Below are 13069 nucleotides of genomic sequence, written 5' to 3' on the forward strand. Positions count from 1 at the left end.
GCTGGTACTAGGGTGGGCCATGGGGGAGCTGGAAAAGAAGAATGCGTGGAGTCCAAGTGTCTGTAGAGGAGGGAGGGATGGAGGCCAGGCAGGTGTTAGCCTGGCCTGGTCTCCGTTCAGGCAACCCCACAGGGCATCCTGGGTGGTTCTCAGGTGGAGCTAGCACAGCAGAGTGGCTTTTAGAGGGAAAGACTGAAGGACTCTGGGTGGCAGGGAGAGTGTCGGGCGGGGGCAGCCAGTCCAGAGGAGCTAGGTAGTAGGCATGGAGTTGGCTCCTGTGCTCCTGTGCTCTTGGCTCACGCACCCTCTTGGATCTGGTATTGCAGGAATTTGCCCTCTTATTCATTCAGTAAAGATTTATTGAACTCCCTAAGTGCCGTGTGTGGCTCTAGCACTCATTGCCAGCCCCCCAGCACCGGTCTGAGTTGCAGGCCCTTGGCTTCATGTGGGCCCTGTGGCCTGGCCCTTCCCTCCTGGAGCCTTCCCATAGCTCCTGAAAATGCCACCTTTCCCACACCACAGCCTGGTGCTTATAGGCCTCACCCCACTTCTCCCAGTCTCCTCTTCCTCATCTGTACAATGGGGACAGCAGGACTTGCTTCTCAATGGGATTGTGAAGTGCTGGGGAGGGGGCAAAAGACCATAAACCCTGCTGGCATGCAGGGCCTCCCAACCCCGCATCAGGGGCTGGTTTCAAGGGGTCTTTGGACTCCTGCAATTGAAGGCAAAATCACAGGAGGCTCCACAGTATTCCTCCCAATGATACATATTATATATAAAATGACAAATAGTGTTACAAAATGCTCATCCCAGCATGACACACACAGGGCAAGGGTGCAGTGTGGATTCACTGTGGCAATAATAAAATTATTTTGATTTTTATTGATTACTCAGCCTTCTCACACTGATTAGAAGAGAAGTGGCATCACTCCACTGTGTGCAGCCAAGCCCAGCTCTAGCTCTCCTCCCTTTCCTTGTCCCCTTCCTCCCACCCCCCTGCCACCAAAGAACTCTGTGTGCTGGGCCTAATCTGTGTGTCTGAGAGGTGCTCCATGGACAAATCAATTGAGTCTCTTTCCTTCCTAACCCAGAACCCTGGAGTTGTCTTTGGCAAGTCCTCACAGTTCTGCTTTAGTGAGCAGGATAATGATCATGCTGGTGGTGGTGACAGAGGAGGCCAGGCTCTGAGGAAGCCAGGGAGGTTGTGGGGTGGTGTTGGAATTGATGGCTTTGGAAACCACAGTAATGGTGTCATATGCTGCACTGGTAATGGTGGTGCAGTGGTGGTGACCTCAGGGGTGACCCTGGTACAGAGGAGTGGGGATGAGGAGGAATGACTGACAGAGTGATTTTATTTTTATTTTTTTATTTTTTCAATTTTTTGGCAGCGTTGGGTCTTCGTTGTTGCGCGTGGGCTTTCTCTAGGGGTAGCAAGCTGGGGCTACTCTTCATTGTGGTGCACGGGCTTCTCATTGTGGTGGCTTCTCTTGTTGTGGAGCACAGGCTCCAGGTGTGTGGGCTACAGTAGTTGCAGCACACGAGCTCAGTAGTTGTGGCTCACGGCCTCTAGAGCGCAGGCTCAGTGGTTGTGGCGCACGAGCTTATTTGCTCCGCGGCATATGGGATCTTCCCAGACCAAGGATCGAACCCGTGTCTCCTGCATTGGCAGGCGGATTCTTAGCCACTGCACCACCAGGGAAGTCCCGACACGGTGTTTTGTGTTTTTTGTTTTTTGCGGTACGCGGGCCTCTCACTGCTGTGGCCTCTCCCGTTGCAGAGCACAGGCTCTGGACGCGCAGGCCCAGCGGCCATGGCTCACGGGCCCAGCTGCTCCGCGGCATGTGGGATCCTCCCGGACCGGGGCACGAACCCATGTCCCCCGCATCGGCAGGCAGACTCCCAACCACTGCGCCACCAGGGAAACCCGATACAGTGTTTTTAAATGAGACATGACAGTGAGAGACATGCAGGCACTGTCACTGCAGCCACCATTACTGCAGGCTGCAACCAAAAAAAAAAAAAAAAGAGCAAAGGGACTTCCCTGGTGGTCCAGTGGCTAAGACTCTGCACTCCGAATGCAGGGGGCACGGGTTCAATCCCTGGTCAGTGAACTAAGATCCCGCATGCCACATGGTGCGGCCAAAAAACAAAAAAAACCCTGCAGGCTGGTGTTTCCTTAGATCCAGTGGCCAGCCTCTGCTTGGAACATGTGCGCCAGCACTCCAAGTCCAAGTCCGGGTCAGGAGACCCTCAGCAGGATCCCTAACATCCCACCCCAACCTACATTTGCAGTCAACCAGCCAATAGGTCAGAGTGAGAGATGTCTTGTTAGCCAGGAAGAGAAGAGGGAGAAGGAAGAGAGAGGAGAGGGGGAACAAGGGAGGAAGAGAGAAAGGAGGAGTGTAGAGGAAGAGGAGGAAAGGAGGAGAAAGGAGAGAAGGAGGAAGCAGACAAGGAAAAATAGGGGGAGAGGAAAGAGGGGGAAGAGAAGGGGAGGGCAGAGGAGGAGAGAGGAAAGAATAGAAAGGAGAGAGGAGGAAGGGGAGGGAATAGGAGAAGAGGGAGGAGAAGGAGGACAAAGAGGTCCTATGCCCACTGGGACCTTGGCAAAGTGCATGGGGCCAGGCTGAGGCTGTGGTCCTGGCTGGTGAGGCTACGGCCTTGGGAGTAGGGTTAGGTTGGCTGGAGGGTCCCTTCCTCGGATCAGTTGCAGGGCCCTCAGTTCATCAGGAGGCCATTTGAAAGCCAATGTCCCTTTTAGGAACCCCTATCCGGCTCCTCTGGGGTATGGAACTGTAAGGGGGTGGGTCCGTGGGGCTACTGGCTTGAAATAGGACCGGCTGCTGAGGGCGTCTCAGGGAGCTCTACAGCGGTTGAACGGAGCTGTAAGGCTGACCTGGCTTGGGCTGGAGGCGGCGGGCAGGTCCCGCCATGCCAGCCGTCCCAGGGGCTGCACTGCCACCTGCTGAGCGGCCCGGGCAGTCCCGGGCCCTGAGCTGCGGGTCTCACGCTGGGCCAGGCATGGCGGGCAGCGAGTGGGAAGGAGGGACACGGCAGGGGGTGCGCAGGTGAGCGCAGGCTCGTTGCTCCCGGGCGCGTCTGCCCTTCCCGCCAGGGAGTTGAGTGCTCGGGTAAACACCAGGCGCGGTGTGCGCGGTGTATCCACGGATAGACAAAGCCAGGGCGGGGCGGGGGCGCCGCCTGCGAAGCCAGGGCGGGGGCGCGGGGTGCCGATTAGCCTCCCTGGGCGCAGGCTGCCCCACCGCCTGGGAGCATCGAGCCCAGCCCGCGGACAGGTGGAGAGGGGGCGGGACGGCGGCCGGGCGGGTCCCGCCCTGGGGGTGGGGCCGGGCGAGGCGGACGGGGCGGGGCCGCGCTATGCAAATGTCGCCCACGGGCGGCCAATTGCCGGCTCTCCCCGCGCGGCTCCGAGCGCCCCGTCCCGCCGGCGGCCGCGAGACCAGAGCAAGCGAGCGAGCGAGGGTACGGCCGCGGTCCGGCGACCCCCGAGCGCAGCCCAGCGCGGCCGGCCGGCCCCAGTCCAGAGACCAGGCGAGCACAGCGCCACCGAGCCAAGCCGAGCGTAGCTCCCCGAAGCCCAGCGCGCGCCGTCGCCCGCGCCCCGCTCCGGGGAATGCGCCCTCGGCGCGCCGGCCAGGGGGCGCCCGCAGCCCACCCGGGGGGAGGCGGCCCCGAGCGCCCCTGAGCCTTCCCATGGCCCGGGATGGGGCCCGGGGCCTCGACTGCTGACGCGCCCGAAGCCCGCAGAACCCGTTAAGCCGGGGCCGCGGCCCCGACCCGGGCTCAGGCACAGCGGCGAGAGGGCGCGGGCAGGGCCATGGCCCCGGGGGGCCGCTAGCGCGGACCGGCTCAACCGGGAGCCCCTCTGCTGCCGCCGCCGCCGCTGCTCGGGAGCCCAGGCCCCTCCGCCGTGGAAGAGGTGAGTGCGGCGGGAACCGGGAGGGAGCGGTCAGGCAGCCGGGCCACCCCGCGATCCCTCTGGGACCCGCGGCACTGCAACTCTGCGCAAGTGTCCGGGGCTTGGGGCTCAGAGAGCCAGGGGGCTTTCCGCGGACGCAGGGGTGACCAGACGAGTGGGTGCCTATACCTGGCCGGGCTGCCCCGACCCTCAGCATCGAAGCGATGTGGAGATGTGTGGAGGATGTGGCCTGCGGGGTCACCAGTGTGCAAAGCAACTTTTTCTGTGAAAGGTTCTGGGTGGGTGGGTGGGTGTTCCCATACACCTCCACCGCCTTGTTCCTGGAGCGGGAGGCCTCATGCCCTTTCTCCTGGCTGAGCTCTCCCACTAACGCCTCAGGCAGCGTTCTTCCCCAGTAGGTACGCCTGCCCTGCCTCAGTGTCCGGATCTGGGGATCGTCTGCTGGAAGGGAAGCGCTATACTGGCAGCCCCCACGTGGAGGGTCTCCAAGATCAACAGGGCAGGACTGCCAGCCCCAAGGCTTTTCTCCCAGCTCTGTGCCAGCCCCCTGACCCTCTGCTGCTAGTTTGGGTTTGTTTTCCAGCAGGGAGTCTTGCTTGGATTAGGGGCCCTGCTGTATGTGGGGAGTAAGTGAGCTGGGAGAGCCTGCAGTCAAGCCCCTGATCTGGGCAGGCTGGGGCCCCAGTGGTTAAGTGGGCAGGGGACACTAGGAGCTAGGTGGACTTGCTTAGAGCAGGTGGGACCAGAACGTGTCAAGGTGGCCCAGGAATGAGGCAGGACTGGCAGGAGGGGTCAGCTGGAGCTAGGTCTGGAGGCCTGGCTGGATAAATAACTTCTAATTCTTGAGATAACTGTGTTGTGAACACCAGCCCATGAACACCTGGGGGAGGCGGGAGGGGGGGAATGAAGGCACCGATGTGTCTGCTCTGGAGGTTGGGAGTTCCTGTCCTGAATTCATACAGATTGTCTCCCAGAAGCCCCTGTCCTAGTTGGAGAGATAGGGAAACTGCACCCAGAGGTTGGTAGGCTCATTCCAGTCCAGGGGGTTGGATGGAGCTGGAGCCTTTTCCCAGGCTGCATAGGGAGTGTGCCTGGACCCTTGGGGTAAGGTGTCCTGGAAGGTGAGGACACTGGGCACGCCTACCCCTGTTGCTGCCCCTCAGTTCTGAAGGAGCCAGGCCCAGAAGTGCAGGGGGTTGGGGAGAGGAGGCCAGGAACCCAGCCTCAGACCCCTGCCGCTCCAGGAATACCTTGAAGGGGAAGATGGAGCGAAGCCAGGTGACCTTGACTGGGAAACCCTGGCCATGAAAGGGGGGGTTTCAATCCTAGCTATGCTGGTGTGTCTCCGCTTCCTGGTCCATAGGGTGTTGGGGGAGGGGGAAGCCAAGGAGTCAGGAAGGAGCTCTGGCCTGCTGGGGGGAGTATGAGAGCAGCTAGGTGGGGGGTGGGGTGCTGTTAATAATTTCTTCACCATGTTCCCCCGCAGCCCCTGCTCCTGCCTCCCTTCCATCCAGGCTGTTCTCAGTTCGAAGGAGCCAACCTTCCTTCCCTGAGGCAGGCTGTCCCCCACAACCCCCCCAAGCCTGAGAAGTCTGGATCAGTCTGGACAATTCGACCTCCTAGCCCCCTGCCCCACCCCCAGGTGCCTCCAGACCCCCTCGTCTGGCCGCCCCTTCCCTGCACCCCTTGCCAGCCCCAGCTCCTCGGTTCTTTGTTCGAACGTCTCTCCTCCGTCCCTCCCTCTCTCCTCCCTCTCTCCTCCTCTCTCCTCCTCCCTCCCGCCTGCCTCCCTCCCTTGCTCCCTCCCGCCAGCCTTCTTTCCTTCCTTCCTTCCTTCTCTGCTCTCCTCCTGGTGGGCTCCCAGGTGGCGGTGGCTGTTCCTTCTCTGTCCACCCACCTGGGCTGGGCCAGACTGGGGGCTTCTCCGGGGCTGGGGCTGGGTGGAATGCATCTAGGGGCTGGCAGAGGGGAAGCAACTGTGGAAATGCCCTCCCCTTTCCTCTCTCTGTCCTTCTCTTCCTCTTTTTCCTTCCCTCTCCTTCTCTCCTCCACCCCCCAGGCTGCCAAGGAGGGGGCCTAGACTTGGGCCTGAGGCCCCAACAGATTTGAACATCCCCTATTCACCCTTTTAAAGGGCCAAAGCATTGTGGGAGGTCCCTGTAGGGGCCCAGTGGAGCAAAGCCCTCCTCATTTCTGGACACCTTGGGGGACTCCACCACTGTCCTTGGTGACCCTGACCTTGTCACCATGAAAATGGCTGTAGGAGAAATGAGGTCACAGGGAGGACAGGAGGCAAGTCACCCTGAGCCCCCTGATACAGAGGAACAAAGCTCTCTAAGGGACCCAGCCTGCATCTTGTCCTTCCCAAGCCAGGACAGTGTCTCCCAGCTTCCTTGAGCCCCACCCCACTAGCAGGTCAAGTTCTTGAACAAACATATGCTTGTAAGGACGAGTGTGGGCATGTAAGTGTGGACGTGTGTATATCCACAACTGTTAGTGGGGGCCTCCCAGGTGAACCCCAGGGTGCTGGTAGCTGCACAGCCCTTTCTTCCGCGTGCCCGCCTCATCAGGGCCTGCCATTCAGTCAGCACCAGCTTTGTGCCCCAGCAGACTGGCGGAAGGACTGGTTCTAATTCTCCCCTCCTTCCTTCAGCCATCCTCCCTAGGAGGGAGCACCTGTGATGGGGGATTTGGAAGGAACATGAGAGGTGTGTCAGGCACTCAGGAGAGGGTGTTCCCACAGAGGGCACCACATGGGGAATGGGTCAGTCAGCCTGAAGCTGCACTTCCTGTCTGAGGAACCACCAGTGGTTTGCTTGGCAGGAGAGGCAAGGTCTCGGGGGAGGTGGGCTAGGGAGGGCATCAGGGTCTGTCGAGTGGGGTTGGACAGTCAGATGTGGAGCCTGGGCCTTGCCTCAGTATGTGTTAGCTAGTGCAGGGGATTAACAGGCCACGTTACCTCTTACACCCCACCCTCACCTCAGGGTCCTAGAAGTGGGCCCGGGGTCCTGTCTCCCATGGGAGAAGGAAGTAGGCCAGACAGATCTGGGGGATGGGGCTCACATTGTCATTCTTGGTGCCCCCACCCCCAGTGCATCTGGTTGGGGGGGCGCGGTTGGGAAGTTGGCACTGGTTTTCGCCTGGAGGGAGCAATATGTTCAGACAACTGGTGCTGGGCTGCGTTTACCCAACAGCCAGTCTGCCTGGGGAGACAATATTTGAAAAACATTGTATGGAAACTTGGGCCTGCTGGGGGTATGGGAGTTCTGCAGGGGACACTGAGGCTGGCTCAGACCCTGACCCAGGCCTGCTGGCTGTCCTCGCTCCCCTTCTTTGCCCTCTGTAGGCAGAGCTGGAAATTTTCCTGGCAGGAAGTCCTTCTGTATGTCCGACCTGGATCCCTCCTGCTGTGATTTCAGTAAAAGTAGACCCTACTGTTCTTTGACTCTCCTTTTCTGGCTGCTGTCTCTCTCTCACTCTAGGCCATCTATGTGTGTCTCACTCATCCTCCACTCCCTCATGCTCCCAACCCCAATAATCAGGTTCAGATTTTCCTATACTAGAAGGAGAGATTTGGCTGGAGCCAGCAGGACTGGACCCATCTCTTCCCTCATTCCTTGAAGTGGGAGAGGGAAGGAACAGCCCGTTGGGTTGGGGGTGGATGCAAGGGAACTAGAGAGGGCTGTAAGATCACCTGCTTGAGCTGAGCACTGTGAATGGAAGTCAGGAAGCTGTGATGCGGGGAGGGTTTGAGTCTCCCATGGCGCCTATTAGTCCTGGTGACCCTAGGCTGCACTCAGTGGCTGGTCTTTAGACCCATTGTTTGGGACAAGAAAGAATATGAGGTTTTCACACTGAGCCATTCATGGGCCCAGTCTGAGGGTGTGAGCAAGGAGACACCCATCGCCCTATTTATTCAGATAGGGAAACTGAGGCACCTTGGGCAGAATTACACAGGGAAATGTTGGTAGGGCAGGATACCCCACTCTGCCTCACACATTGCAATCTTGCTCCCCCTCCCAGGTGTCTAGCCGGCTGCCTGATTTCTGGGCCCTAGGCCCCTCCCACAATGCCTGTCGCTGGCCTCCTCCTCTGGGCTTCCCTACTGACTGGGGCCTGGCCAGCCACCCCAACCCAGGACTACCTCCCGGCCACGCCCCGGGTCCGGCTCTCATTTAAAGGTAAGAGGCTGCCTTGCTGTTCCCCAGCATCCTCCTCTGTCCAGAGCACTTGGCCCTGTTGCACAGGAGAGAGAAGAGAGGTCAGAGCAAAAAAGGACAAATTGTGCAGCCACATGGGTCACACTGGGTGTGTTGGGGCTGACAAAGGAGGTGGTGACTTGCTGGGAAAAGCTGGAGACTGGACTACTTAGATATTTGGAGAAGGGTCCTGAGTCTGGGTTGCTGCTTTTTTTGTTTTTTTTTTTGGCTGCATGGCATGAGGGATCTCAGTTCCCCGACCAGGGATTGAACCTGCAGTGGAAGCATGGAGTCTCAACCACTATACCGCCAGGGAAGTCCCCAGACCGCTTCTAGAGCCAGAATGTGTGGCCTCTGGGTTTGAGTCTGCAGAGCATCTCCCTCTGTGTGATAACTGGGGTAACAGAGGTGTCTTGCCTTTCAAACTTGTGTTTGCAGAAGCCCTTCTCTGGGTTTCCCTGGTGGCGCAGTGGTTAAGAGTCTGCCTGCCGATGCAGGGGACACGGGTTCGTGCCCCGGTTCGGGAAGATCCCACATGCCGCGGAGCGGCTGGGCCCGTGAGCCATGGCCACTGAGCCTGCGCGTCCGGAGCCTGTGCTCCGCAACGGGAGAGGCCACAACAGTGAGAGGCCTGCATACCACAAAAAAAAACAAAACAAAACAAACAGAAGCCCTTCCCTGCCACTGGTCCTGCCCTGCCTGGTGAGACAATCAGGGCAGACACTGAGGCCTCCGAAAGCTAGAGGAGCAGGACCTGCTCTGCTGGGCTGTGGGTGCTTGAGGAACCTTCCTATGGGTCTCCACGTGAGAGGGGTTCCCAGGAATTGGGGAGGGGGCTCTTGGCTGTGACTAGAGACTAGACCACCCGGTGAGTTCAGGGAGAGCACGTGCTGTTCTGACAGGCCTGACATCCCCAGTGAGCACTTTGCTTGAAGTCACTGGCTCCATCACCTTTGCAGCTAACCCACTAGGCAGGTGAACACGCGTGCCACACACACTCTCCAGGCATACCGATGGCTCACTCACTAGCCACTTCCTCAAAGGTGTGCATGATCCAAGAGTCTGCCCTCGGCCTGGGATAAGGGACAGCAGCCATGCTTGGGGGACCTGGGGTCACCGCTGAGTTCTCAGCCTTGGCCCTCCTCTGGCCCAGGGTCACTTGGTCCAGCTGCCTGCCCTGGGTGGGGCCGACTCAGCCCTGGCTGACCAGATTTCCGGATGCACTTATAAGGGTGAAAGGCTGGGCCAACCTTTCCTTCCTCAGGCTTGGCTGAGGCCCAGCCCCCACCTCACCATGTTCCCATGTCCCCCAGCAGCGCCCCTCTCCTGGCCCCATATTACCTGTGCAACTTGATGGGGGAGTGGGGAGTGAATTTCTGAGGATGTGCCTGGAAGGAGTCCTGCACAGGGCCTGAGAAATGGGCAGAAGAGTTGATTGGTTTGGGTTGTAAAAGACAACTCCTCTCCTAGGCCTAAGAAGGTGAGATACTTATTCTGCTGATATCTCTACCCTTTCCTGGTGGAAGTCCTCGGAGCTGATTAATAAATATTGAAGGGGCCTGGTCCCCTTCTCACCCCATTCCAAGCCCATGGTGCCAGCAGGGAGAATAGAGCATCCCCTCCCCCCACAGGGGCAGGGCAGGTGACTTGGTTTCCGCACCCCTGGGATCCTGGAACCAAGACGTCCACTCTGGGTATTACTTTTGTCATCACCCTGGAGACCCATGAGAGGAAGCAGGAGAAACAAGATATTGGGAGGGTCTCTGTACACTCCTTTTAAACCTTCTTGGACCTGCAGGGGCAAAGGGGCAAAGGCTTTTGTTTCTTTTTTCCAGAGAGGGAAACCGAGTATCAGGCAAGGGCAGGGCCACGGTCAGGCAGGAGGCAGAGGAGAGGCCAGAAATAGTGCTGGTGCTCTGGCCTTGCCGACGCCTGAAGCCCACATCGGTCAGGTCGATTCCCCCTCAGTTAGCTCTGAAGCTGACACCCACAGTGACTAAAAGCCCAACTCACTGGCAGCCAGTCTGTGGCGCTGACTGTTGTGGCAGCCTGGGGTGGGGCTGTTGGCTGCCTGGGGCCACCCCATCCCCAGGCCTCTGTGCTTTTGCACGGGCAGATTTCCCTGTCCTGAATGACCTTTCTGTTTCCTACTTGATCTCCTGTCCTACTTTTATGCTTAAATGTCACTTAGTTTAGCAGATTCTTGAGTACCTGCCATGTGCCAGGCCCTGTGCTGAGCACTGGGGACTGTGCAGTGAACAAGATGGGGTGCTCACAGACAAAGTGGCTGAAAAGACAATGGACACCCAGCTGGCCGGTGCCTCCTAGGAGCTCAGCACTTACTGTGCACCAGGCCCTGTGCACCCCTATCCCCCCTCATGCTGGATGGTCTCAGGCAGCTCATGCCTACGATGCGGCCCTCAGTGAGGAGTAGGCCCTCACTGATCATTTGTGGAGTGAGAATGGAGACCAACACCTACAGAACCTGGACCCTGGCCTGGCTGTGACCAGGGCTGGGGGGAGCTTCTCCTCCTGTATATACAAGAGGGGCACAGAGAGGGCTGCTCTTGGGAACACTGGTGGTCACTGTGGCTTCATGCCTCAGTTTCTCCATCTGTGCCTTGGATGGATATAGCGGCTGCCATACCAGGCCTCAGGGCCTCCCTTACCCTAGGCACATCCCCTCCCTTGCCTGGGTCCTGCTGCAGTTGGGAGGTGCTAGTTCCGGCCTAGACGGGTCAGACCCTCTAAGCCGGAGGTTCTGGTATGAGGGGCCGCACTGCCCAGGGCAGATAAAGGAACAAAGGCAGGAACTGGGCCAGGCTTGGGCTTGCTGCCTGCCCATCCGCCTGGGCACCCCAGCCAGGCCTAAAGCTGAGAGAGGGTTTAAGGGAGAAGGGACCTAGGGTTCAGTCAGAGTGGGGAGACTCCTATGGCCCATCTGCTGAGCTTCCATCAGCAGCACAGCCAAGGTCATGCAGAAATGAGGGGTCAAGTGGGGAGGATTTTCAGGAGCAGGAGAGCTATTTTTTGAGAGCTCGTGGATGCTTACAACTAGAGAGCCTGGGCAGCAGGGCCCTCTTTTCACCACCTATCCTTGCCTGGGCCTGGAGTCCCCTTAACCCCAGAGTCACTGGCCAAGCCTGGGAGAAAAAAACCTCTCCCTTCCCCCACCCTGAGATGGTCCAAGCCCTGGGGTACCACTTCCCACTGCAGAGGGAGGTGTGAGGGCCCTGCCAGGTCCTTTGTTTAGCTTGGGGAATGTTTACTTTTTCCCAGGAAGCCACCCCCACAATACACTGCTGCTGCCTGGGCTGGCTTTAGCCAGGACTTGAGGCCAAGAGGTGTTTGGAGGGGGAAAGCGGTCTTGTGATGACATGAGGTGGCTGGGCTACTGGGGAAACTGAGGCCGGAGTAAGGAGATGGAATGGAAGGTCACCTTGCCAGGGGAGGTCAGGAAAGATGAAAATAATAGAAATAACAGTAGGTACCCATGATGATAACCAAGTGGTAGTCCCTCCAAGGCCTGGGGAGGGGGACTGCCTGGGTATCCTGTGAGGAATCAGACCCAGAGGTTTTCCCGGGTCACTCAGGAGCAGGACTAAGATGGAGCCTGGCTCTGCCTGATGTCTGAACCTGTCCCAGGACTGGGGGTGGAGGGCAGGTTGGGGATGCAGGCGCAGCCCTCTTCCATGGGCTTGGGCTCGGGCTTGGTCTCGAGCTCTAGGACCCTGCAGTGCCGGCTTTAGCCTGCCCAGCCTCACTTCCCAAGGAAAGGGCTGGGTTCGCACTGGTCAGTCTTCTTGTGCTCTCTACCACTGGAGAAACAGCACTTGGGTTTGCTTATTTCCTATGAATCCAGTTGTCCATCACCCCAGCCCCTCCACTGATCAGAGTCCTCTAGGAAGCTCTCTCCCTTCAGAGAAGGAAAACCAGGGTCCAGGAGTGAAAAGGGCTTCTATGACCAGAGCAGCCCTGGGGTTCAACCTTCTCAAGAGTCTGGGTGTATCTGGCTTGCTCTTTGGGAAGGACGTTTTGCAGGTGGAGGGTGAACGGGTTGGTGCTGGTCAGTGCCCACCAGCCCTCCTCAGCCCAGCTCCTGAGCCTCTGGGGCTATTGGGCCCATAACAGTGCCACCACTTACATCATTTGCGTGTGGCATTCGAGAACCAAAGTCGCCAGGTCTCCTTATTAGGAAATGAGGAGATTGGAGGTTAGGAAGGGTCACAGTCTATTTACTTCACCCAAGGGGGAGTGAGTATGGGGTGAATACGGATTGAATTGGAATGGCCTTTAGCAAGCCTCGACTTAGCTGGCCTGACTGCATGGTGTGAGGAGTGGGGCTTGCCCACCAGGGGGGCTCCCTGGCCAGCCAAACAGGCTTGGAGCTTCAGATTGCGAGGGACAGGTGAGAAGGCCCAGGAGCTTGGAGGCCAGGGGTGGCACCAGGGAGCTGGGTAGGTGGCTTTGACAGCTACAGGGGGACTTGGAGCTAGCAAACTGGGGAGGTGTGGGTATTCCAGGATGAGCCTGATGAGGGAGGAAGGAAGACCCAAAGCATGAACTTGAGCCGAGATCCCTGCGTTTCGGATCTCAGTTTTCCTGGAAATGGGAGCCGCCTCACTCCTGAGAGTGAACTTGGAAATGGCCGCTTTGGGAGTTGGGAGGTCCTGGGTGCTGGTTGGCTGCCCCTCAGCTGGCCAGGGATCAGCCCTCGGAGAGAGCGGGGCAGGTCCTTGTGCTTGTGGGAGAGCCTGCCTGAGGCCCAGCCTGGGTCAGCCAGGCCAGGGCCGGAGGCTCTCAGCTGTGGTCCTTCCAGGTCCAGCCAAGCTTCAGATGGGACCGCCACTGGCTGGGCCTTCTTAGCACAGGCCTTGTCTCTGGTTCCCTGGCACGATGCCCACCCCTCCCTCCCTGGCTCCAGCTTCCC

At 58.8% G+C, this 13069-nt stretch overlaps 1 protein-coding gene across 3 annotated transcripts in view; it reads left to right on the forward strand.

Annotated features, from left to right (window-relative positions):
- The first annotated feature begins 3479 nt into the window (after positions 1-3479).
- The window catches only part of SEMA3F (semaphorin 3F), a 29416-nt gene continuing 19826 nt past the window's right edge, over positions 3480-13069 (forward strand). For all 3 annotated transcript variants that reach the window (XM_060022538.1, XM_060022539.1, XM_060022540.1), the window contains exons 1-2: positions 3480-3940; positions 7964-8121. In XM_060022538.1, coding sequence (XP_059878521.1) covers positions 8010-8121 — 112 coding nt within the window. In that variant the 5' untranslated portion in view covers positions 3480-3940; positions 7964-8009. The remainder of the gene's footprint in view (positions 3941-7963; positions 8122-13069) is intronic.

This window comes from Delphinus delphis, chromosome 10 (genome assembly GCF_949987515.2).
Source record: "Delphinus delphis chromosome 10, mDelDel1.2, whole genome shotgun sequence".
Classification (NCBI taxonomy): domain Eukaryota; kingdom Metazoa; phylum Chordata; class Mammalia; order Artiodactyla; family Delphinidae; genus Delphinus; species Delphinus delphis.